The sequence below is a fragment of the Scyliorhinus canicula genome, chromosome 16 (genome assembly GCF_902713615.1).
Source record: "Scyliorhinus canicula chromosome 16, sScyCan1.1, whole genome shotgun sequence".
Taxonomy (NCBI): Eukaryota; Metazoa; Chordata; class Chondrichthyes; order Carcharhiniformes; family Scyliorhinidae; genus Scyliorhinus; species Scyliorhinus canicula.
In genome coordinates, this window is record NC_052161.1 from 6717984 (window position 1) to 6744442 (window position 26459).

The 26459-nt window shown below is 45.6% G+C and overlaps 1 protein-coding gene across 1 annotated transcript in view; it reads left to right on the plus strand.

Annotated features, from left to right (window-relative positions):
- The window catches only part of ubtd1b (ubiquitin domain containing 1b), a 98712-nt gene extending 74121 nt beyond the window's left edge, over nucleotides 1-24591 (plus strand). The window contains 4 exon segments of the mRNA XM_038773381.1: nucleotides 6302-6529; nucleotides 23886-24170; nucleotides 24173-24193; nucleotides 24196-24591. Of these exon segments, the coding sequence (XP_038629309.1) occupies nucleotides 6302-6529; nucleotides 23886-24170; nucleotides 24173-24193; nucleotides 24196-24266 (605 nt within the window). The 3' untranslated portion in view covers nucleotides 24267-24591.
- The last annotated feature ends 1868 nt before the right edge of the window (nucleotides 24592-26459 follow it).

The following is a 26459-nucleotide window of genomic DNA, read 5'->3' on the forward strand; positions in this document are numbered from 1 at the left end:
TACTTCCTGTAGATTCACCATCCCTGCTCCAAGTTACTGAATGGCCTTTAATTAGTTGAGAGTGGAAGTTACAATAGGGTAATGTCATCGGTGTCCAGGACTGCATATATATTATTCTGTTACAAATAATGGTGACAAAAACACCCAACTATGGAGAGAGGCAAAATAGTTTTGGAAAAGGCGTAGTCATCCTGGCCAAAAGATAGATAATAGAAACCCAAAAAAATGGTCAGCACGAATTTCAAAAGAGAAGGTCATTATTGACCAACCACATTTAATTTGAGAGGCCAACTGCATTGGGAAGGCAATTGCATAGTGGTATTGTCACGAATTGTAATCCAGAGAGTGGGGAGGACTAGGTTTGAATCCCACGACCGCAGATGATGAAATTTGAATTCAATTAAAAAAGAAATGTGGAATTAAAAGGGCTGGCACAGTGGTTAGCAGTTCTGCCTCACAGCTCCACCGGGTTCAATTCCAGCCTTGGGTAATTGTCTGTGTGGAGTTTGTACTTTATCATTCAGTCTGTGTGTGTTTCCTCCGGGTGCTCTGGTTTCCTCCCGCATCAGGTTAAGTGTATTTGCCATGCTAAATTGGTGTCCAAAGATGTGCAGGTTAGGTAGGGTTACGGAGATAGGGCGGGGGAGTGGGTTTAGGTAGGGTGCTCTTTCAGAGGGTTGGTGATATTCGATGGCCCGAATGGCCTCGGCACTGTAGGAATTCTATGATTCTAAAGGTAACCATTGCTGATTGTTGTAAAAACCCAACTGATTCACTGATGTCCTTTAGGGAAGAAAATCTGCCATCCTTGCCTGGTCTGGCCTACATATAATTCCAGATCCACAGCACTGTAATTGATTCTTAAATGCCCCCTCAAGGGCAATTAGGGATGGGCAACAAATGCAGGCCCAGCCACATCCCACAAAACAATTTAAAATTTGTATTTAACAAATAACCACGGGTAGATGTAATAACGTTTCAAGGATCCAAATATATCTTGTGTAAACTCATGAAAAGTTTGGAGTATGTGGAGTTGGAGCACAAGCGACAATGGAAGGAAGACTGGGTTCGAAACAGAACACTGAGAATACTGGGGATAAGGGCAGATACTCAGATGGCAAGTGGTGGGAACGGTGCTGGAACCACTGTCACTCACAATGTACATTAACAATTTGAAACCTGCAGTACAATTTACTGCATTTGCAGATAACATCACATGGGAATAAAATTAATGCAAAAGTAAACTGATAAAATAAAAGATGGCATTAAAAAAAATTTGGATGGGTGTTTAATTGACACACTGAAGGTTAAGTGTGCAATGGTGCATTTTCGCAGGAAGAACATGGAGACCACATATTCTTGGATAAAAATCTAGACGGGTTAAGAGGATGAAGAGGTACCAAAACACACATCTCAAAGTATTAATACAAGTCAATATGGTGACTTTATAAAATGCAAACAAGCACTGGACTCCATTTCTGGAGAGAGAAAGTTTTTTTTAAATTTAGAGTACCCAATTCATTTTTTCCAATTAAGGGGCAATATAGCATGGCCAATCCACCTACCCTGCACATCTTTAGGTTGTGGGGGTGAGACCCACGCAAACACTGGGAGAATGTGCAAACTCCAGACGGACAGTGACCCAGAGCTGGGATCAAACCCGGGACCTCGGCGCCGTGAGGCAGCAATGCTAACCACTGCGCCACCGTGCTGCCCTGGAGAGAGAAAGTTGACAGATAGGGAAGTAATGTTAGATATGTAGAATAAAAACAGAAAATGCTGGAAAGACTCAGAGGGTCCGGCAGCATCTGTGGAGGGGGAAACAGTTTGGAAAATATATGTTGTTAGCGACCTTTTATCATTTGATACAAATATACAAACAATAGCAACCGTAAAATAAAACAAATCATAAACTAATCTACCTAACCCCCCTCGAACTGTACCCCCCCCCCCCCCCACCCCCCCCCCCCCCCCCGGCAGCTAACAGTGGCCAATTCTTTGAAATATTATATAAACAGTTGCCATCTCCAGTAGGACCCTTGTATTTGACCAGTCCCAGTTCTTTATCTTTGATGAGGGCCTCTGCCTGCTCCGGTGTTTCAACGTAATGGTCTTTTGAGTCCATCGTGACTCACAATTTTGCTGGATACACCACCCTGAATCGCAGTCCTTTGTAATAGAACAGTGCCTTCGCCTTGTTGAAGGCCCGCACGCCTCTCTGCTGATGTCGTGGTCGATTCGCACTGTGTCCGTCCCAGTCAATATCGTGGAGGTTTTGGCCCACTCCAGGACTAACCCCTTCCCCAGGGAAGCTATGGATGTGAATAATCAGTTTCCCTAGTGGCTCATTCGACCGTGGCTTCTGCCGGAGTGCGCGACGAGCCCTAACCAGCTCTGGATTGGCGAATACTTCATATATCCCCCCCCCATCTCCCCGAAGCCCTCGGTTTGCCTTGAGCCCTCCGCCATCCTGAGACTCAATCACTTCGATCTATTTTCTTAATTCTAAACTTTAGCCTTCAGTCCCCTTGTTGTTCTCTGCCACGAATGGTATCTCTGCCTCTAGCGAGGCAAGCTGCCCCTCATGCCTCGACAAGGCCTCCTCCAGGCCTTTCAGTGTTTTGCCTTGCTCCTTCACAGCCTTCGATGTCTTACCCAGCTACTCGCGACTCCGGCCCATTGCCTCCTCAATAGTGGCTTTGACATTCTCCCCGTGTCTGCGTGGGTTTCGCCCCCACAACCCAAAAATGTGCAAAGTAGGTGGATTGGCCACACTAAATTGCCCCTTAATTAGAAAAAATAATTGGCTAATCTAAATTTAAAAAAAAAAAAAAAAAAAAAATAGTGGCTTTGAAGGACTCCCACAACTCCTTTCCATGCTGTCCATCTGCTTCCCGAACATTTCTACCTCCTGTGCCAGCACCACAGCCAACGTGTCTATGGTGATGGGCACAACCATCTCCGCCATCTGCTCTCCCTCAGATTCCCTCGCCAGAGCAGCAGTCTGGGGTTTCTTTCCAATGAGCTTTTTCAGTGAAATTTTCAACATGCCTCCATCGAGTAACCATTCCTATGTTCGGCCTGCTAGATTTAAACACAAAAATCCCCCGAAAAGTGGACAAAGGGGATCAGAAAAACCAGAAGGCTGGTGGGGGCCACCTTTCGTTAGACTTGCTCTCACGTGACGTCACAGTAAGTCCCTCGGAGAGGGAAACCAAGTTAACGTTTCAAAACCATATGACTTCTTTAGAACTCTTAAAGAAGAGTCGTATGGATGTGAAATGTTTACTGTTTCTCTCCATACCTGCTGAGTCCAGCATCTTTTGTTATTTCAGGTTTCCAGCATCTGCTGTATTTTGCTTTTAAATATGTAGAACATTGCTTAGTCCATACTTAAAGAACTGCGTACAGTTCTTTGATTTCCATATTCTAAGGACCTGTTTTCATGAGGAACAAGGCAGTGAACAAGCATGATATGGGAGTTTGGGGAAGAGACTTTGAAGATTCAGCAAAGAAGGTCCCCAGTATAGAGACACGAGTGATATTTGCAGAATTGATGGAGGACGATCATGTTTGCAGTGGATAATTGTCAGAAGAACTTAACCAATAGGATCAGGAGTTGGTCATTTGGTCCCTTGAGCCCATGTTGCTACTCAATAAGGTGATGACTGATCGGATTGTAACCTTGACTCCACTTTTACGTCTAACCCCATAACCCTTGGCTGTCTTGTCGAAAGCTGTCTCGCTCCACCTTGAATATATTCAGTAACCCAGTCGCTGGGATAGACAGTTTACAAGATTAATGGCCCCCGAGAAAAGAAATTCCACCAGCTCTCCATCTTATTTTTAAACTGTGTACCATAGCTCTAGATTTCCCCCATGAAGGCGAACACCTCTTGGCGTCCACCTGATTAATTCCCCTCAGGATTCAGGACCACCTCTCATTCTTCTGAACTTCAAATGATATAGGCCCAACCTTTCCTTGTCCCTTTTCATTCCAGAAATCTGCCTGGTGAACCTTTTCTGAACTGCGTTCAACGCAAATATATTCCTTAAGAGACCAAAACTGTGCAGAGTAGACCAGATTTGGTCTCATCAGTGTTCTGCATATTGGCAGCAAAAATGATTCATGTGCCACATCATTTGTTCCAGTTTGCCAATCTGAAAATGACCCATTTATCTGGACTCGAATTGTTATTAGTTAGCCAGTCCTTTATCCACGCTGATATATTACCCTCAAGGAAGGCCGTTGCACATTGAAACTTTAGATCGCTAAGCTCAGCTGAAAAGACGCTATGGAGAAATTTGAGGATCAGGACAATAATTTTGCTAGATGTTGGAGGACAAAGCTATGAGCGAAGAAACATTTTCTTTCTTGAGTGATTGTTCACAGGAGATTTCAGAATGACCTACAAAACTCCAACTCTCCCAATTTCCGAGATATTTGCGCCATCATGGATTTATTTTTATCTTATCTTTTGGCTCTTGCAGATGATATAACTTTCCATAGGAGGGAACACTTGGGGGCCATGATGCTACATTGCATCCCAACTGTTTCAGACAGGCACTGTAATCAGTGGGAATAAGGGAAAGCCTGCCACTGGTTAGTCATGCATAGCACGAAGGAAGATGGTTGCGGTGGTTAGAGGTCAATCATCTCCAGCTCCAGGACATCACTGCAGGAGTTCCTCAGGGTAATATCCTCGGTTTAGCCATCTTCAGCTGCTTCATCAATGACCTGCTTTCCATCATAAGGTCAGAAGTGGAGATGTTTGCTGATGATTGCACAATGTCAAGCACCATTCGTGACTACTCAGATACTGAAGCAGTCCATGTCCAAATGCCGCAAGTGCAAGTAACATTTGTGCCACACAAGTACCAGGCAATGACCATTTCCAACAAGAGAGGATCTACCATTGCCCCTTGACATTCAATTGCATTACCATCACTGAATACCAACATCCTATGAGGTTGACTAGAAAGAACTGGACTAGCCATACAAATACTGTGGCTGCCAGAGCAGGCCATCTTGCAGCAGGTTACCTCCTCTCCTTACTTTCGCAAAACCTGTCCACTGTCTACAAGGAGCAAGTCAGGAAGGCAATGCAGTATTCCTCCACTTGCCTTGGATGAGTGCAGCTCCATTAGCACTCAAAAAGCTTGACACATCCAGGACAAAGCAGCCCACTTGATTGGCACCTCTTCCACAAACATTCAATCCCTCCTCCACCCCAGAACAGTGGCAGCCGTGTGTACCATGCCACAGATGCACTACAGGAACTTACAAGGGCTCCTTAGACAGCACCTTCCAAACCCACGATCACTACCATCTAGAAATGCACAGATACCTGGGAACACCACCACCTAACGGTTCCTCTTTAAGTCTCGCACCATCCTGACTTGGAAATATATCGCTGTTCCTTCACTGTCTCTGGCTCAAAATCCTGGAATTCCCTCCCTACAGCACTCTGGGTGTACCTACACCTCAGGAACTGCATCGGTTCAAAAAGACAGCTCACCACCACCTTCTTAAGGGCAATTAGGGATGAGCAATAATGCTGCCCTCGCCAACAGTGCCCACATCCTGCAAATTAAATTTTTAAAACTCTAGCACTAGTTGCTCTTGCATTGCTGCAACATTGTCTGTTTTCGACTCTGCAGGCCTACCAAAAATCATAGCATTGCCAAATATACCAGCTCCCCTTCGGATTTGCGGGCCACCTTTTCCTAAATTTCCCAACCTGATTTCCCATTCCCTGGTCTAGTTCAGCCTGATTGTTTTGCAAATTAAAATTGCCCGTGACACACAGTCTGTCTGACACGCTGGCTCAGTGATTCAGCAGCAACTCCCAGCTCGAACCCATGTTTAAAAATTGAAGGTTTTTTTTAATATATAAGAATTGTCTAGTCAGCTGTAATGTTCTATCTGCTGGTGTTAATTAAGTGTATTAGTAATAGGTGTCCAATAGACCTGCAGGACTGGAGGTATTGGATGGTAAATCCAGCACAGCATAGTACACCACTCGTTGTATGAGTCTTTCCCAAAATCATGGTTAAACATACAATTTTCTAGTCATTCCAAGTGATCGTTCAGTGCTTCATGAATGATTAGAGCCCACATTTTGAACGTTTTTTTTAAAGATTAATGCTTCTGAGAATGGGAAACCACTTATATTGCACTTGGTTGACAAAATTAATGCTAATGACCTGGTACTAGTCCTCATTACAACTTCAGTAAAATATTCTTATCCTTCAGTCTGTCCCAGTTTCTTTGCTGATTCAAGTTTTTTTTAAATTTCAGGTCGAAATGAGCCACTGAAGAAGGAGAGGCCAAAGTGGAAAAGTGATTATCCTATGACGGATGGCCAACTGAGGAGTAAAAGAGATGAATTCTGGGATACAGCACCTGCTTTTGAAGGTCGCAAAGAAATCTGGGATGCCCTGAAGGCGGCTGCCTATGCTATTGAATGCAATGACCATGAACTGGCCCAAGCTATAGTAGACGGTGCGAGCATAACCTTACCGCATGGTAAGCACAGCAGAGTTTCAAACACTGTCTTGTAGCATGTTCTGGGATCCTACACAGTTTCTACTGAAATGTACAAAATTGTCAGGAAGTTTCCCAAGTTCCCACCAGCGATGCATCCTCCCTAGCTTCCCCCACATCTAAATTCAGATCTGTGAAACGTCAAAAGGTATACTTATGCTCTTGTATATTGAGCTTTTGCACACCTGTATATTGCCCAGATATGATGTATCTCTTCCTCACCGTTGTTGAAGCTTTCTATCTTGATGGGTGACCTTCAGTGTTCTTCTTGCTGACCCCACCCTGCATAGCTGAAGTTAATAGGAAGTTAGATAAACACGAGTGCGACAGAAATGTAGCATTATTCTGATACAGTTAGATGAAGCAAGGTGGCAGGAGGCTTGTGGTACATAAAGACCTGATCGAAGCATTTGGAGCTAATGGCCTCATTCTGTGTCTCGTTAATCAAATTCAACAATTTGGTTCCTGCCCCACACACCCAACTGTGCTCCATGTGTCCTAATGAATAAACATAAATTCTTTCCATGGCTTTGGTCTAACCTATCTCGTGATTCCTAGCAATATGTAACCTGTATGCACACTCCCCCTTTGACTCTGGATGAGTTTTCCTCCTGTTCCATCAGAAACTGATTGTTGACTCCCTCTGGAATGTGTCTCGAGGTCCCCTGTGCCTTGCAAAAATAAACCACAGCAGATGCGGGAAATCTGAAATAATTTCCATGGTATTTGGCGGGAACTTTCAAAAGTTGATTGGGGGAGCTTGTTTACAGGCAAGGGAACAGCGGTAAGTGGGAGTCTTTCAAAAGGATGTTAACTAAGGTTCAGGGTGGGGCAGCACGGTGGCGCAGTTGGTTAGCATTGCTGCCTCACGGCGCTGAGGTCCCAGGTTCGATCCCGGCTCTGGATCACTGTCCGTATGGAGTTTGCACATTCTCCCCGTGTTTGCGTGGGTTCACCCCCACAACCTAAAGATGTGCAGCTTAGGTGGATTGGCCATGCTAAATTGCCCTTATTGGAAAAATGAATTGGGTACACTAAATTTATTTAAAAAAAACAAAAAAAAACCTAGGTTCAGGGTGAGTACATTTCCTCTTGGTGTGAAGGGTGAGGCTGGTAGAAATAGGGAACCCTGGATGACTCCGGATATTGAGGCCATGGTCAAAAGGAAGAAGGAGGCATATGACATGCATAGGCAGCTGGGATCAAGTGGATCCCTTGAGTATAGGGCTCGTCAGAGTAGTGTTAAGTGAGAAATCAGGAGGGCAAAAAGGTGACGTGAGATTGTCTTGGCAGAGAAGGCAAAGGAAAATCCAAAGAGCATTTACAGATACATAAAGGGCAAAAAGAGTGATGAGCAAGAGGGTTGGGGCCTCTAAGGATAAACAAGGTCATCTGTGTGCAGATCCACAAGGGATAGTAGAGGCACTAAATTAATATTTATAGTCAGTATTTACTGTTGAGAAAGGCACCAATGTTAGGGAAATTGGGGAAATAAAAGTGATATCTTGAGGAGTGTACATATACAGAGAAGGAGTGCTGGAGGTATTAAAGCGGATCAAATAGATAAATCTCCGGGACTCTGATGAAATGTATCTAGGATGTTGTGGGAGGCTAGGGAGGAAATTGCTGGCCCCTGAGATATTTGAATATTGACAGCGACGGAGAGGTGCCTGAAGATTGGAGAGTAGCAATATTGTGCCCTCGTTTAAGAATGGGCTGTAAAAAATAAAGAATCTTTATTGTCACAAGTAGGCTTGCATTAACACTGCAATGAAGTTACTGTGCAATCCCCCAGTCGCCACATTCCGCACCTGTTCTTGTACACTCGGGAATTCAGAATTTCAGCTGGTATGGGAATTGAACCCGCGCTGCTCGCCTTAGAACATAGAACATAGAACATAGAAACAGTACAGCACAGAACAGGCCCTTCGGCCCTCAATGTTGTGCCGAGCCATGATCACCCTACTCAAAACCCACGCATCCACACTATACCCGTAACCCAACAACCCCCCCTTAACCTTACTTTTTTATTAGGACACTAACGGGCAATTTAGCATGGCCAATCCACCTAGCCCGCACATCTTTGGACTGTTCTGCATCACAACCAGCTGTCTAGCCTGCTCTACTAAACCAGCTCCAGGGATAGTGTAGGGATAAGCCTGGGAATTACAGACCGGTGAGCCTACTTCTGTAGTAGGTAGGTTGTTAGAAGGTATTATGAGCGACAGGATCTACAGTCATTTATACAGGCTAGTGCTAATTAGGGAAAGTCAGCATGGCTTTGTAAGGGGAAAGTCATGTCTCACGAATTTGATTTTTTTTTGATGGGATAACCAAGAAGGTTGATGAGGGCAGTGCAGTCGGCGTTGTCTACATGAACTTTAGCAGGCCTTGACAAGGTACTGCATGGTAAGTTGTTGGAAAAGGTTAAATTTCACCGAATACCAGGCGAAGTAGCCAATTGGATACAAATTTGGCTTGGTGACCGAAGCCAAAGGGTGGTTGTAGAGGGTTGTTTTTCAAATAGGAGACATGTGACCAGTGGTGTGCCTCAGGAATCGCTGCTGGGTCCACTGTTATTTGTTATAGAAAAAAATGATTTGGACGAGATTGTAGGAGGCATGGTTTGTAAATTTGCAGATGACACCAAGATTGGTGGCATAGTGGATCGTGAAGATTGCAACAGGATCTTGACCAATTGGGCCAGTGGGCTGATGAATGGAGATGAGTTTAATGCGGATAAATATGAGGTGATGCATTTTGGCAGATCAAATCAGGGCAGGACCTACTCAGTTAATGGTAGGGAGTTGGGGAGAGTTACAGAACAAAGAGATTGAGGGGTACAGGTTCACAGCTCCTTGAAGGGGAAGTTGCAGGTGGACAGGGTGGTGAATAGGGCATTCTGCATGCCAGGTTTTATTGGTCGGAATATTGAATACAGGAGTTGGGACGTCTTGTTGAAGTTGTACAAGACATGGTAAGACCACAGTGGAATACTGTGTTCAGTTCTGGTCACCCTATTATAGGAAGATATTGTTAAACTAGAAAGAGTGCAGAAGAGATTTACAAGGAATCTACCAGGACTTGATGGTCTGAGTTATAAGGAGAGGCTGGATGGGCTGGGACTTTTTTTTCCTGGAGCGTAGGAGGCTTAGGGGTGAACTTTTTGAGGTCTATAAAATAATGAGGAGCATAGATGAGGTAGATAGTCAACATCTTTTTCCAAAGGTAGAGGAGTCTAGAACAAGAGCGCATAGGTTTAAGGGGAGAGATACAAAAGAGACCAGAGGGGAAATTTCTTCAGAGGGTGGTGAGCATCTGGAACGAGCTGCCAGAGGCAGTGGTAGAGGCAGGTACGATTTTGTCTTTTAAAAAGCAGACAGTTACATGGACAGGGTGGGTATAGAGGGATATGGGCCAAATGTGGGCAAGTGGGACTAGCTTAGTGATAGAAACTGGGTGGCATGGACAAGATGGGCCGAACGGCCTGTTTCCATGCTGTAAACATCAATGACTCTAACTTAGAAATATTATAAACTGTGAGGAGGACAGTGTTGAACTTCAAAAGGACATAGACAAGTTGGTGGAGTGGCAGATGAAGTTCAATGCGGAGAAGTGTGTGGTGATGTGTTTTGTTAGGAAGAACATAGAGAGACAAGATGCAATGAGGGGAAAATGTATCATGGGGTGCAGGACCAGAGGGACCTTGGTATATATGTGAATAGATCATTGAAGATGGAGAGTTAATAAAGCACACATAGTATTCTGGGCTTTATAAATAGGGGGCTAGAGTACAAGAGCTCGGAGGTTATTGTTGTGTATTCAGTGTTTTTGTATTTCCTCACCCCTTGCAGTGGAACAGAGGCACTTTAAGAGTTCAATCACATGCCCTCGTTGGTTGTTTACGCAAGAAACGGGCAGTGTATCAAAGTCTTAATATCTTAAGACTTTTTTTAAAAGGCTTTTTGTTTGTTTGAACCTCTGAGACATACAGACTTAATTTTAAAACCACCAAATCAAAACTGGAGACGAGGTAAATGAGCATCATTTGTAGGCATCTGAAAAATAGTAGGACAGCATGTGTAGGCACCCGAAAAGAAAAATAAATAATTAAAATCGTTGCTGCATGAAAGCTCGCGACAGGAGAACTGAACAACGGTTGCAGGCACCGGAGAAACCGAAAATTCACGGAGAAATCCGAAGAAAACCAGTTTGGACAAAAGTTTGTCACATGCACTGCCCAAAATAATCAGTAATTGTAACGCGAGTAGCAAGTACCCTGCAGCGACAAATTTAGAGCTGGGGCGTGTAATAAAATACAAAAGGAAAACCGGCTTAGCTCAAGTTTACCTTGTTTTAGAGTGAAAGGAAGCCAGGTAGTCCTAAAGATTCCCCTGCAACGGACTCATCACCTTATGGGGTTGGGGGGTGGTTTCCCACATAATGCCCGCAGGTGAAGAGAAGCTGATAGCCCTCGCGTCTTATGTTCTTATAATTAGTAATTATAATTTGATGGGCTGAATGGCATAATTCTGTTCCTATATCTTATGACCTTATGGGTTGAAGGGTTATGGAGAACGGGCAGGAAAGTAGAATTGAGGCCGAGAGGAGAGCAGCCATGATCATATTGAATGGCGGAGCGGGCTCGAGGGACTGAATTGCCTACTACTCCTCCTTGTTCTTATGTCCAGGGTCTTCAATAAAGCCTGAAGCAATTGCACGCAGATAGAGAAATAAGCCGTAGGAATCATTTTTTGGAAACTCTACCTATTCCTGCATCAGAGGAAATTCATTTTCTTTACAGACCATTGTCCACTAACAACAAGTCTTGACCCTCATTAATAATCATACCAGAAATGATCCAGTACTGTCAGAGGCTATGGGCATGGTGCTTTGCGGAGCAAGCCCTAAGTTAAAGCCATATTCCGCTCTGAAGAGTTGCATTTTCCATACAGACAAGAAAATGCACATTGAATCAATTACATGAAGGCCACTGTGGTATTGTCAGATTGAAGGAGAGGTGGTCAGGAGCTATTTTTGGTGGCTGGGTTTAGATGTCGAAATTGAGGAGAAGATTGTCATGTGTTTGTCTTGCGCAAAAGTGCGGAACCTGCTGCCATTAGCCCCGATGTACCCGTGCACCCGGAAGAGGTCTGACAAACGGGCACATGTTGATTATGTTGGATCGTTTGAAGGGCGTATGTTTCTTATTCTAGTTGGTGCCCACTCAAAATGGCCCGAAGTTGCCATCATGAAGACCATGTCGGCGGAGACGGTCATGGGCGGCATGGTAGCACCGTGGTTAGCATTGCTGCTTCACAGCGGCAAGGTCCCAGGTTCGATTCCCTTGGGTCATTGTATGTGCGGAGTCTGCACGTTCTTCTCGTGTCTGCGTGGGTTTCCTCCCACAAGTCCCAAAAGATGTGCTGTTGGGTAATTTCGACATTCTGAATTCTCCCTCGGTGACCCTGAACAGGCGCCAGAATGTGGCGACTAGGGGCTTTTCATAGTAACTTCATTGCAGTGTTAATGTAAGCCTATTGTGACGATAAAGATTATTATTATTATAGAAGACAATTGAGAGATTGGGTGAAATCTTCAGATTCGGCTACCCTGAACAACTGGTGAGCGATAACGGGCCTCCGTTCATGCCTCAAGAGTTTGTACGCTACTTAAAGAAGAATGCAATTCAACACATCCGATCTGCTCTTTATCATCCTGCCACAAATAGGCTGGCAGAACATTTTGAACAACTATGAAACATACGTTGAAAGTAACTAGAGAATAAGGTTAATTGTGTAAATGCTCAAGTCAATTCCTGCTCATGTACAGGGATGATGTGCACTCAACAACCGACGTCGCTCCAGCATTGCTAATTCTCACAGCATTCGATTTGCTAAAAACCACCCAAACTGTAGCGGAATAGCAGCAGGATAAAGTCGTAACAGCGGGAGTGCAAGGCGAAATGTTGTGTTTTTCGCCAGGGTCAAGAAGTTCTGATGAGGGAACCATATATACCACAAGTGAAAAGTGGATAGTTGCCATAATTTTAGCACAAACCAGAACCGTCTCCTACATGGTACCAACTTGAGACAATATAATATGGATGTGACATGCGTATTGACTTGAGGCGACAGTAACCAATCTGTCAGAGACAGAACAGATGGTCTAAATCAAGCTGTGCTAACAGACAACCTTGACCTCTGAAAACGTGGCACTAAACAAACCAATTGGAGAGAGCAGTATCTCAGGTGAGAACCAGACACTTAGTCAACCTCCGATCACGACATCGATTCCAGTTAAGACAACCACAACCCAAGCCAAGCCAAAGACAGCAAGCAGTAAAAAGCAGACACCCAACAACCACATCAAGAACGATGACCTCTGAGCATCTGACATGTTGACTACTGGCGTTGATTGATTGTGCAAGTTGCTAATTGGTAATATTAAACTGTTTATTGTGTCATGGACCTTTGATATAAAGGGGGAGGAAAATGTTACATATAGTGTTTTTAGTATTTCTTCATTAGCAGCCTTGCAGTGGAACAGGGGCACTCACATGATATTGTCAGCCGTCTGCACAGGAAAACGGGCAGTGTAACATAGCAGCTTATAATGTTTTTTTTTTTAATTTAGTGTACCCAATTCATTTTTTCCAATTAAGAGGCAATTTAGCGTGGCCAATCCACCTACCCTGCACATCTTTGCGTTGTGGGGACAAAACCCACGTAAACACGGGGAGAATATGAAAACTCCACACGGACAGTGACCCAGAGCCAGGATCGAACCTGGGACCTCGGCGCCGTGAGGCAGCAATGCTAACCACTGCGCCACCAGCTTGTAATGTTGACATCTTAAAGCTCTTAATTTGTTTGAACCTCTTGATTTAATTTTAAAACCACCATAGTTATCTTCAACAAAACACCTCGGGTGGAATATTGTGTACCACACTATAGGATGGATGTGAACGTATTGGAGAGATTACAAAAGAGGTTTACAAGAATGGATCCAGAGATGAGAAACTTCAGTTATAAGGATAGATTGGAGAGGCTGGAACTGTTCTCCTTAAAGAGAAGAAACTAAAAGGAGATCTAATAAGAGGCTGGACAGAGTAGATAGGGAGAAACTATTACCGGTCGCACACAATCAAGAACAAGAGGGCACAGATTTGAAGTGATTTGCAGAAGAAGCAAATATAATGTGGAAAAAAAACTTTTTCACGCAGCGAGCGTTTCGGGTCTGGGATGTGTTGCCTGCAAGTCTGGGGAGGCGGGATCCAACTCACCCAGTCTCGCCTACTGAGAGTCTGCCTGTGCGGATGAGGATTACTGAGACGGGGAGTCAGCCAGACACATTATCTTCATTCTTGTTCTATTCCCCCCCGCCCCCCAAAACCCCAAACACACACAGCACATGCGCACTTAAACACACCCTGCCAGTACCACCATAGCAGGTCTCTTCTTTCTCCCCGGTGATGCTGCTCATCCAAACAGAGACTGCAGGTTCACTTGTCCTGTCTTACTGGTATTTTGAACACTGGATTCGGGGGCACAATTCCGCTCACAACCCTGGTGTAATCTTTTTATCTCAGTAACAGCATACTCCATTTGGTCAGTTTAAATGTGTACAGTAATGTTACATCAGTTAGATGGAGCTTTGCCATGCAAACAAAGTACCAGTTCTAGGCTATGGAAATTCTACTAAATTCAACCATAAGACATACGAGCAGAATTGGCCACGTGGCCCATCAAGTGTGATACTCTTATTAATCAAGAACCTATCTATCTCTGTCTTCAAGAAAGACACTCAGTGAATTGGCCTCCACAGCCTTCTGCAGCAAAGAGTTCCACAGATTCACCACCCTCTGGCCGAAGAAATTGCTCCTCGCCTCTGCTTTAAAGGATCATCCCTTTAGTCTGAGATGGTGTCCTCTGGTTCTAGTTTTTCCTACAAGTGGAAGCATCCTCTCCACGTCCACTCTATTCAGACCTCGCAGTATCCTGTAAGTTTCAATAAGATCCCCCCTCATCCTTCTAAACCCCAACGAGTACGGACCCAGAATCCTCAAACATTCGGCATACGACAAGGGATTTAGTCCATCCGGTCCAGGAGACTTATCCACCTTCAGACCTTTCATTTTCATTTTCCCCAGAACCGTCTCCTTAGTAATGGTCACTGCACTCGCCTCCGCCCCCTGGTTCACCTGGAGCTCTGGCATCCCACTGGTGTCTTCCACCGTGAAGACTGATGCAAAGTAACTATTCAGTTCATCTGCCATTTCTTTGTTTCCTATTATTACTTCTCCACCCATATTCTAGTGGTCCCATGTCTATTTTTGCCCCTCTTACCTTTTATATATTGAAAAAATCTCTTCCTATCTTCCTTTATATTACTAACTAGCTTGCACTCATAGTTCATCTTCTCCTCCCTAATAGCTTTTTTAGTTGTTCTCTGCTTGCTTTAAAGGCTTCCCAATCCTCTGGTTTCCCACTGATCCTCGCCACTTTGTATGCTTTTTCTTTTGCTTTTATGTTGTCTTTGACATCCCTCGTCAGCCATGGATGCCTCGTCCTCCCCTTAGCATGTTTCCTCCTCCTTGGGATGAATTCCTGTTGTACCTCCCTAATAACCCCCAAAATCTCCTGCCATTGCTGTTCCACTGCCTTCCCTGCTAGGCTCCTTTTCCAATCAAATAGGCCTATGGCCTAGAATCTCCTCCATGTGCTGAGGCTCTTTATGTTTAATTTTGTGTTGTTTAGCTGATCTAATTTTGCCTTGCTGTTTCTGATATACTTTTCAATTGCCTGAATCGTGATCTTTATTTTAAATAGAACTTTTCCCTGCATTCAACTTTCATCTCGTGTAGGAACTGACTGCTTGGGTGTCAGCGGCCCTCCATGTCTCATTCAGGTTCAGCTCTTCAGCCGTGAACAGAAATGATCTGTTGCCAAAGCATTTGGAGAGTAGCTTCCGACCAAAAGGTTTTGAGCTGCTTTTAATATTATGTTTCAGCCAGTTGCTGATGCATGGCCCCTGTACAACCGATAGGCAGCATCAAAGAAATTTACCAGATTGGTCGTAATGCCCAGGAACGAGAAAGGCTCGGTGAAAAAATACTTCAGGCAATCATGCTTTTCTACATTAGTGCCCAAATACATGCTTTCACTTAAAAACATAGTTACAGTTGTGTATATCCAATTTGGATGCTTCTTGACTTGACAATTCTTATGCATATTCCAGCTGAGGTATCAGTATTCATTTGGCTGTAGGAAGAGATGGAGCAAACTTTTGTTTGCCCCTTGGTCTTGCAAATTTCATCAAGCAGGAGAAATTGTTGAACGGATGCTTTGATCATGCACAGACCAGCATAGTTGCTGTCATTTAACTGTGTGCCACAGCAGGAGAATAATTTAGAATAGCCGAAGTCTTAAATTTAAAATTTAAAATGTCTTTTCCCTGTTCCTCTGCCCTATCTCATGGTGGCTTAGGCAAGTTAGGGCTGAGGATACTAACCATCCTGGATTGTCCTGGAGTCCCCAGGAATTTAGGGTCAATCTCCTGGACACTGCTGCAAACAAAGTGGGCATGTCATTTTTCTTTCATTTACTTTTGACTACTTGAGTACTGATATTGGAGATGTGGGAGGGGGATGGAAAGGTTGTTTCACCAGATGTGACGTAATAAATGAAATTTCCAGGCATGTATGCTCAGTTAATATTGATAACCCTCGTTAGGACAAGGATAATAATCTAATTATTGTACCAGGAACTCCCGAGGCCGATACTGCAATATCAGTCCGTCAAAGGTTACGCAAAAGCAACCTTTCGGTAACTACCCGAACACTCCTCATTCATTTTGTGATGCATTCTTTTTTAAAATAAATTGAGGGGCAGCACGGCAGCATGGTGGTTAGCACAATTGCTTCAAAGCTCCAGGGTGCCAGGTTCGATTCCCAGCTTGGGTCACAGTCTGTGCGGAGTCTGCACATTCTCCCCGTGTGTGGGTGGGTTTCCTCCAAGTGCTCCAGTTTCCTCCCACAGTCCAAAGATGTACAGGTTGGGTGGATTGGCCATGATAAATTGCCCTTAGTGTCCAAAAGTGCCCTTTGTGTTGGGTGGAGTTACTGGGTAATGGGGATAGGGTGGAGGTGTGGGCTTGGGTAGGGTGCTCTTTCAAAGAGCCGCCAGTGCAGACTCGATGGGCCGAATGGCCTCCTTCTGCACTATAAATTCTATGTGTACCCAATTATTTGTTGTTCCAGTTAAGGGGCAATTAGCATGACCAATCACCTAACCTGCACATCTTTTGGGTTGTGGGGTGAAACCCTTGCAGACACGGGAGAATGTGGATTTGTGATGCATTCTTATCTCCAATGCCAAACTTTCGAACTAGGCTTATTGGATAGCGATCAGGAGCAGCTACACTTAGTTTTTTTTCCCAAAGTTACTGAACGTATTAACTGCTCTTCCAACCTGACCACCCTCCTAGTCTGTATTACCTGTTCCACAGTGGGCAGTACCCACTAAGAAAGGTCTAAACATTTTGGCACTGGCAAGTCTACAGTACATGTCCTGGGTACCAACTTAAATCTCTGCTGAACAAAGACCGAAACTCAGAATGGGAATGGTTTCTTATTTCACTTACTGCCTCTATAATTTTGTCATGCTGACAATAACAGCCTCCTTGTCAGTCTTGGCATAACATCTGTTAGTCTCCCCAGTTCCATTGCCCGGAAGACTGAGAAACTCTTACTCTGAACTGCTTTCCAAGTTGCTGTACATTTATATGGAGTCGTTAGATCAGTTGACTGGATAGCTGGTTTGTGATGTGGAGCTTATGCCAGCAGCGTGGGTTCAATTCCCGTACCAGCTGAGGTTATTCATGAAGTCCCCACCTTGTCAACCTCTCCCCTCGCCTGAGGTGGGGTGGCCCTCCGGTTAAATCACCACCAGCCAGCTCTCAAAGGGGAGAGCAAGGGCAGCACGGTGGCCTAGTGGTTAGCACAACCGCCTCACGGCGCTGAGGTCCCAGGTTCGATCCCGGCTCTGGGTCACTGTCCGTGTGGAGTTTGCACATTCTCCCCGTGTCTGCGTGGGTTTCACCCCCACAACCCAAAAATGTGCAGAGTAGGTGGATTGGCCACACTAAATGCCCCTTAATTGGAAAAAATAATTGGTAATCTAAATTTTAAAAAAAAGGGGAGAGCAGCCTGTGGCCTTCTGGGACTGTTGGGCATTTACTGATTACATAATATATTACGCACACTCATTATACAATGAGATCAAAATGTGCTTTAAATGGAGACTGATTTATGTCTGAGCACCCTGGGTTAATTAACTCTCCCCCTCTAACCCACTGAATCTGTCTGTGATACTCACGGAAATTCGTTTGAATTTTACTTATTTCTTCCCTGTTCTCCCCCTCGAATAAGTCTAGGTGGATGTTCTTTCATGTGTACGTTTGGGGTTTATCTAGTGCTTCACACTGCCAGCTTCTTCCTCTCCTCTGCTCCACCATTAATTGGAGGTATCTTCGGAGTCATATGCTGACAGGGGTTAAAGAAGTTGCAATTATAATTGCACTCCTGTACGTACAGTATGCATGACTACATGCAAAGACGGGACTTGGTTCTGAAGGACATGCTTTTTTAAAAGTATGAGTTTTAGAATGCATTGTGAGGTTTGTGGTTTCCTGAATGGTTGGGACTTTCTGGAAATGACTTGTTAAGTAAGGATGCCATGGAGACAGTGGGAATGTATAGTGTCAGAGGGACCAAGTGAGTTTGCCTCGTCTGAAAGAACAGTGAGCGTTATGTGCGAGTTGCATTTTTGGGGCTTTGAAACTGATTGCATTATGGTGGCATTTTCCTATTTGTGTTTCTCTGTAAGGTTAGAGAGAGAGATTGTGGAGTTTAATTGGGGTGGGCTGCAGAAACTTGAACACGTAATTATGGTTCAGTGAGTCACCACTTTTACTCCAGCGCTCGGCCAACTCCATACAGTCCATAAATTGAACCTGGGGACTCAGTTCACACACCACTTTGTGCATTTAGCTTCCATTGATTCCAGTGAGATGACCAAAGAATAATCCGAAGGTAAATAACTTCACAGCTAACTACTAGGTCAACCTTGAGCAATGTACACATCCATTATTACAACACTAAAATATACTCAACGAATCATAGAGACGCAGTAGTCACCAATGTCACTAAAGCATATGAATAGGAACAAAGAAAATAGGAGCAGGCGGGAGGCCTTTCGGCCCATTTGAGCTGCTCCGTCATTCATTATCATCACGGCTGATCATCCAGCTCAATAGCCTGATCCACCTTCACCCCCCTGCCCCCCCCCCCCCCCCCCCAAAACACTTTTGATCTCCTTCACTCCAAGTGCTATATCTAACTGCTCTTGAAAACAAACATCTTCCAGAGTAGCCTACCATGTGGAACTTTATCAAAGGGCCTTACTGTCCACATAGACCACGTCTACTACGCTGTCCTCATCAACCTTCCTGGTCACTTCATCAAAGAATTCTTAACACATTTGGACGGCATGATCTCCCATTCACAAAGGCGTGCTGACTACTCCTAATCAAACCCTGTGTTTCCAAATGCCTGTATATCTTATCCCTCAGAATCCTCTCCAGTAACTAACCCACCACTGTTGTTAGGCTTACCATCTATAATTCCCAGGTTTTATTTTAAAACCATTACTGCAGTAGGGTACAACGCTAATTCAGGCTTTTAACCCTTACTGCATCAAATACCTATAATAGAATATATCTGTAATTCCTAGATTCATCATACATCCAGTACTGGATGAGCAGCAACTAAATATTAGGAAGGTTAATATTAGGAAGATTGGGCGACAAGATACCAAAGTGGTTAGCACTGTTGCTTTCGCAGCGCCAGGTTCCTAAGTTCGATTCCCGCTGGGGTCAGTGTTTGTGAGGGGTCTGCACGTTCTCCCCGTGTCTGCGTGGGTTTCCTCCGGGTGCTCCGGTTTCCTCCACATGTCCTGATAGATGTGCTGTTATGTGAATTGGGCATTCTGAATTCTCTCTCTGTGTAACTTAAAAAGGGCCGGAATGTGGCGACTAGGGGCTTTTCACAGTAACCTCATTGCAGTGGTAATGTAAGCCTACTTGTGACAATAATAAAGATTATTATTATAAAACCATTGTCATCAAACCCCCCCCCCCCCCTCCCCCCCCCCCCCATTATGGGCACATTCAAGTCATCACATCAGCCCATTGACTTCATGTTAATGTTTTCCAGTTCCTTCGTCATTCTTCATATCTTGTTATCTCTAGATTTAACTATTCCAAACCACTCCTGACCAGCCTCTCCTCTTCCACCTTCCATAAACTTGTTCATCCAAATTTCTTTGGCCTTTATTCTAACTAATTCTATATTAAGTCACCCCGGTCACCCAACCATTTCCCGTGTGCTGGCCTACATGGCTCCAATTTGACAATTCTCATCCTGGTTTTCAAATCCTTCCATAGCCTCACCCCCTCCCATCTCTGCACCTTTCCCCCTCCATCCCACCCCCACCCCCACCACCCACCCCACCCCCCACCACCCACCCACCCACCCCCACCACCCACCCCACCCCCATCACCACACACCACACACAGACACAACCACACTTATACACACACTGTTGAGACCTTCTGACCTCTGTGCCCTTCAAATTCTGACCTTTTGTGCATCCCTTATTTTAATTGCTTCACATGTGCACAATCTCACAAGCCGCAAATGAGATGAATAACCAATTAAAGGAAGATGAGGGTTGAAGGGCAAATGTTGGCCTCAGGACAGGAGAATTACTACTCTGCTCCTGAGTGGTGCCGATTGGATTTTTTTCCGCAACCCTGTGCTAGTGCACGGTCAATTCCAGCCCGCGTGCCCAGATTCACAACACAAGTGAATTAACCATAATTCTTAAAATTCCCACAGTCTTTGGCCCTTGACTACCCAATCATTACAGTCACCAGGTGTGTAAGTTGAAACAGAATTACTGATTATTTAAAGCAAGAATAATGATAAGATGTGTAGTAATTACAATTTAATAACCCAGCTAACCTACCCCATGTTATTATCCTAACCCCCACACACACACACACACACACAACACCACAAACACACACACACACACACACACACAAGACAGACAAACACGACGGGGGGGGGGACAAAAATAATACGGATGAAATTCAAAAGATAAGAGTTTTGCTTCCACTGGCGGCTCTTTAGCATGCTTTCCTTGCAGCATGCTGATAAAGTGCTTAATTTGCAAACCCATATTTTAATTTAAACATTAAATTAAAATGAATGATCTTCTCTAGCTTAGAAATGTATTACTCGCAGCTTTTCCTGGAGAGGTCCCTTTTTCCCTTTTCATCCCATCAAACTCGGCTTTCAGCTCGTGATTTATTTCCAGACCTCTGCCTTTTCTGGAGAGAGAGTGTTGGTCAGTTTACCATCAGCCTTTTCCAGGAGAGAGTTGCTCGGTTTTCCTCTGCTTGCACGGCTGTAATGTAGATGCAATCCAGGTACCCTGCCAGTTCCGAGTAGGGTGCTCTTTCAGACTCGATGGGCCGAATGGCCTCCTTCTGCACTGTAAATTCTATGATCTAAGTCACCACTGATGTCAGCCAGTCCTGCAAAACAACACATCCATTCTGTTAATTAATGGTACAGGCTGCTTTAAAGACACATGTCCACGAATCACCATGGATTAAAAATACAACGGCAAGAATAAAGGAAGGGAAAATAAGGGAATAAATAGGAAGGACCTTTGCTACACCCAACTGATCAGCCAGATAGGGCCTCGGTTTAAGGTGCCATCCGGATGTGGAGGAACAGAGAGATCTTGGGGTTCATGTCACAGATCTCTGAAGGTTGGCACTCAAGTGGATAGAGCAGTGACGAGCCTCTAGTTGTGTTAGCGGTTTATTAACAGGGGGCTTGAGTTTAAGAGCCGTGGGGGTTATGCTGCAACTGTACATGACCCTGGTGAGACTACGTTTGAAGTATTGTGTGCAGTTCTGGTCACCTCACTATCGTAAGGATGTGGAAGCACTGGAAAGTGTGCAAAGGGAGATTTACCAGGATGCTGCCTGGTTTGCAGGATAGGTCTTATGAGGAAAGGTTGAGGGAGCTAGGACGTTTCTCTTTGGAGCGGAGGAGGATGAGAGGCGACTTAATATAGGTTTATAAGATGATGAGGGAGATAGATAGAGTGGACGTTCAGAGACTATTTCCTCGGGTGGATGTAGCTGTGACATGGGGGCATAACTATAGGGTTCAGGGTGGGAGATATAGGAGGGATGTCCGAGGTAGGAGAGTGGTTAGGGGTGTGGAATGGACTGGCTGCTGTGATAGTGGAGTTGGAACACTTGAGGAACTTTCAAACGGTTATTGGATGGGCACATGCAGCACACCAGAATGACAGGGAGTGGGATAGCTTGATCTTGGTTTCGGACAATGCTCAGCACAACATCGTGGGCTGAAGGGCCTGTTCTGTGCTGTACTGTTCTATGTTCTAAAAGACAGGTTCGGACAGCTTAATATTGCCAGGCCTAAGCAGATGAGTAGAGGTGGTTAATAGCACTCCGAAGTGGAAAATATAATAACATGCAATTTCCTTCAGGCTCAGGAGCCTGTGCCAGTGCTCGGCTGTCATAGGTGATGATGGAGAGATGGAAGTTGGTGATCTTGGTGATGCAGCATATATAGTCTTTAAGCTTGTGGCCCCTTGTTCTGGTTGTCCCAAACATTCAAGTTAAATGTGATTTGATTTAAATAGTTACCTAAATCTTGTTTGAGATCACCCCCATTTCCTCGCAGAATAACAGTGTATACATGAGCTATACATTTGGAGGATCCATTTCAGTTTTCGCAAAATTGGCTTACTAAACACCAGAACTGAAGAATCATCTCTCAGAATCCCTACAGTGTAAAAGGAGGCCAGTCAGCCCGCTAAAGAGCACCCTGTCACAGTGGTTAGCACTTGCATCACAGCGACAGGGTCCCAGGTTCGATTCCTGCTTGGGTCACTGTGCGGAGTCTGCATGTTCTCCCCATGTCTGTGTGGGTTTCCTCCGGGTGCTCCAGTTTCCTCCCACAAGTCCCGAAAGACATGCTGTTAGGTAATTTGGGCATTCTGAATTCTCCCTCCGTGTACCCGAACAGGTGCCGGAATGTGGCGACTAGGGAATTTTCACAGTAACTTCATTGCAGTGTTAATATGAGCCTACTTGTGACAATAATAATAAAGATTATTAAGATTATCTAGGCAGACTCTCCCGCCCTATCCCTGTAACTTTGGACAGTAGGAGAAAACCCGGAGGAAATCCACGCAGACACGGGGAGAACCTGCAAACTCCACACCGTCGCCCAAGGCTGGAATTGAACCCGGGGCCCTGGCCCTGTGAGGCAGCAGTGCTAACCTGCAAAGAACCATTGCTGCCCGTGTGTGTACAAGATGGAGAGTGCAGCAACAACTCAGTTGAGAGGAATTCGGATGTTCCTTGTGGCTAAATAGCCAATCATAGTCTAAACTCTCAAATGAATAATTGTCATGTGGGTGAATTCCTTGAAGGTCTTGTTGCTTGCAACTGGGGTTAATGAGGGGTTAAGTTGCACTGGAGAGGAAATGGACAGCAGTGCCAAAGTGGGGACGAGACACCAATGATATTAAACTTTGCATTTTAAACACTCTGAACGGGCTGCAAAATATACCTGATTGGCCATTATGTTCACTATTGAAACCTGCTGCCTTTTGACTGCTTGATGATAGCAGCTTTATGGGTAATTAAAAATTATAAATAATAGCATAGTATTTACAGTGCAGTAGGAGACCATTCGGTCCATCGAGTCTGCACCGGCCCTTCGAAAGAGCACCCCACCTAAGCCCACACCTCCACCCTATTCCCGTAACCCAGTAACCTCACCTAACCTAAGGGCAATTTATCATGGCCAATCCACCTAACCTGTACATCTTTGGACTGGGAGGAAACCGGAACACCCGGAGGAAACCCACGCACACACGGGGAGAACGTGCAGAATCCGCACAGACAGTGACCCAAGCCAGAATCGAAACTGGGACCCTGGAGCTGTGAAGCAACAGTGCTGTCCACTGTGCTACCGTGCTGCCCGTAAATCAGTATACAGAAAGTAGTTTAAATATCAATTTGAAGAGGCAGAGTAAGAAAATGTGGTCTTGCATCTGGCCTGGTGGGCACTGTGTTCAATGAAGGAACAGAACAAAATAACGAGTGAGAACTGATTATTTCACTGAAAATATCTTTTTCCTCCCCATGCTCTGCTCAGGTTCATTGACAGAATGTTACGATGAGCTCGGAAACCGGTACCAGCTTCCCGTTTATTGCCTGGCCCCGCCTCTGAACCTCATCACCGAGAAGTGCGACGAGGAAACGGCTGACATCCCCGACCCTCCAGCAAACGCCAAGCGGGAATTCCAGCTCAAGGTGCGCTTGTCCACCGGGAAGGATGTCAAACTGAACGCCAGCATGGCAGACACAATCGTGCAGCTGAAAAGGCAGCTACACACACAGGAGGGCATTGAACCCTCGCGGCAGCGCTGGTTCTTCTCTGGGAGCTGCTGACTGATAAAATGCGACGCAGGAAACTAAAATCCAGAAAGACTTTGTGGTACAGGTTATAGTCAATGAGGTAGCTGCCATTTACTGAACCACCAGGCAAAAATATATCAATATGCAAAACACATGACTATGTATCTTATATAAGAAAAACTGAAGGGCTCTGGAACATGGTCAGCGTTGGAGTGCATTGGAATGTGTACAGTGGCTACTTTGGCCATTGTCAAGTCAGTCAAATTTAGTTTGAGGCCAAAAACAATCACTTTAATTTACATCCAGCAGTCCTCTTACTGCTCCTTTGGCTAGCCGATGGATATTTTTGAACTGTAAATAAGGTGATTCTGTTGCGTCTCCTGTCTGTGTCTCTCTGTCTGTCTGTCTGTCTCTCTCTATGTCTGTCTGTCTTTTCCTCTGTGTCTGCCTGCTGTTTTCTCTGTCTGCTTCTCTCTCTCTCTCTCTTTGTGCCTGTCTCTCTCTCTCCCCCTGTCTGCCTTTCTCTTCTCTTAGCCTGTCTGTTTCTCATGTCTGCTTGTCTTCTCTCTCTGTCTGGATGTCTCTGTCTCTCTGTCAGGTCTGGCGGTCTTCTCTCTCCCTACATCCATCTGTCCTACCTGTCTGTTTCTCTCTCTGCCTGTCTGTTTCTCTCTCTGCTGTCTGTTTCTCTCTCTGCCTGTCTGTTTCTCTCTCTGCCTGTCTGTTTCTCTCTCTGCCTGTCTGTTTCTCTCTCTGCCTGTCTGTTTCTCTCATACTGCCTGTCTGTTTCTCTCTGCTGCCTATCTCTCTCTCTCTCTGCCTGTCTGTCTCTCTCTGCCTGTCTGTCTCTCTCTGCCTGTCTGTCTCTCTCTGCCTGTCTGTCTCTCTCTGCCTGTCTGTTTCTCTCTCTGCCTGTCTGTCTCCTCTCTCTGCTGTCTGATTTCTCTCTCTGCCTGTCTGTTCTCTCGCTCCTGTCTGTTTCTCTCTCTGCCTGTCTGTCTCTCTCTCCCTGCCTGTCTGTTTCTCTCTGCCTGTCTGTCTCTCTCTGCCTGTCTGTCTCTCTCTGCCTGTCTGTCTCTCTCTGCCTGTCTGTCTCTCTCTGCCTGTCTGTCTCTCTCTGCCTGTCTGTCTCTCTCTGCCTGTCTGTCTCTCTCTGCCTGTCTGTCTCTCTCTCTGCCTGTCTGTCTCTCTCTGCCTGTCCTGTTTCTCCTCCTGCGCTGTCTGTTGCTCTCTCTGCCTGTCTGTTTCTCTCTCCCTGCCTGTCTGTTTCTCTCTCCGCCTGTCCTGTTTCTCTCTCTCCGCCTGTCTGTTTCTTCTCTCCGCCTGTCGTTTCTCTCTCTCCGCCTGTCTGTCTCTCTCTCCGCCTGTCTGTTTCTTCTCTCTCCGCCTGTCTGTTTCTCTCTCCGCCTGTCTGTTTCTCTCTACCGCCTGTCCTGTTTCTCTCTCCGCCTGGCTGTTTCTCTCTCCGCCTGTCTGTGCGCCTCTCTCTCCTCTGTGTCTGCCTGCCTGTTTGCCTATTCCTCTCTCGTGTCTGCCTGCCTGCCTGCCTCTCTCTCTCGCTCTGCCTGCCTGCCTGCCTCTCTCTCGCTCTGTGTCTGCCTGCCTGCCTGCCTCTCTCTCGCTCTGTGTCTGCCTGCCTGCCTGCCTCTCTCTCTCTCTCTGTCTGCCTGCCTCTCTCTCTCGCTCTGTCTGCCTGCCTGCCCTGCCTCTCTCTCGCTCTCCGCTCTGCCTGCCTGCCTGCCTCTCTCATCGCTCTCCGCTCTGCCTGCCTGCCTCTCTCCTCGCTCTGTCTGCCTGCCTGCCTGGCCTCTCAGGGGCTGGTTAGCACACTGGGCTAAATCGCTGGCTTTTAAAGCAGACCAAGGCAGGTCAGCAGCACGGTTCAATTCCCGTACCAGCCTCCCCGAACAGGCGCCGGAATGTCTCGACTAGGGACTTTTCACCAGTAACTTCATTGAAGCCTACTCATGACAATAAGCGATTTTCATTTTCATTTTCACTCTGCCTGCCTCCTCTCTGCCTGCCTCTCTCTCTCATCTCTCTCTCTCTCTCTGCCTGCCTCGCTCTCCATCTCCCTGCCTGCCTCCTCTCTCTCTCTCTGCCTGCCTCTCCCTCACTCTCTCTGCCTCCTCTCCTTCCCCACTCTCTCGCCTCCTCTCTCTCTCATCTGCCTGCCCCTCGCTCTCTCTCTCTGCCTGCCTGTCTCGCTCTCTCTCTCTGCCTGCCTGTCTCTCCTCTCTGCCTGCCTGTCTCTCTCTCTCTGCCTGCCTGCCTCTCTCTCTCTGCCTGCCTGTCTCTCTCTCTCTGCCTG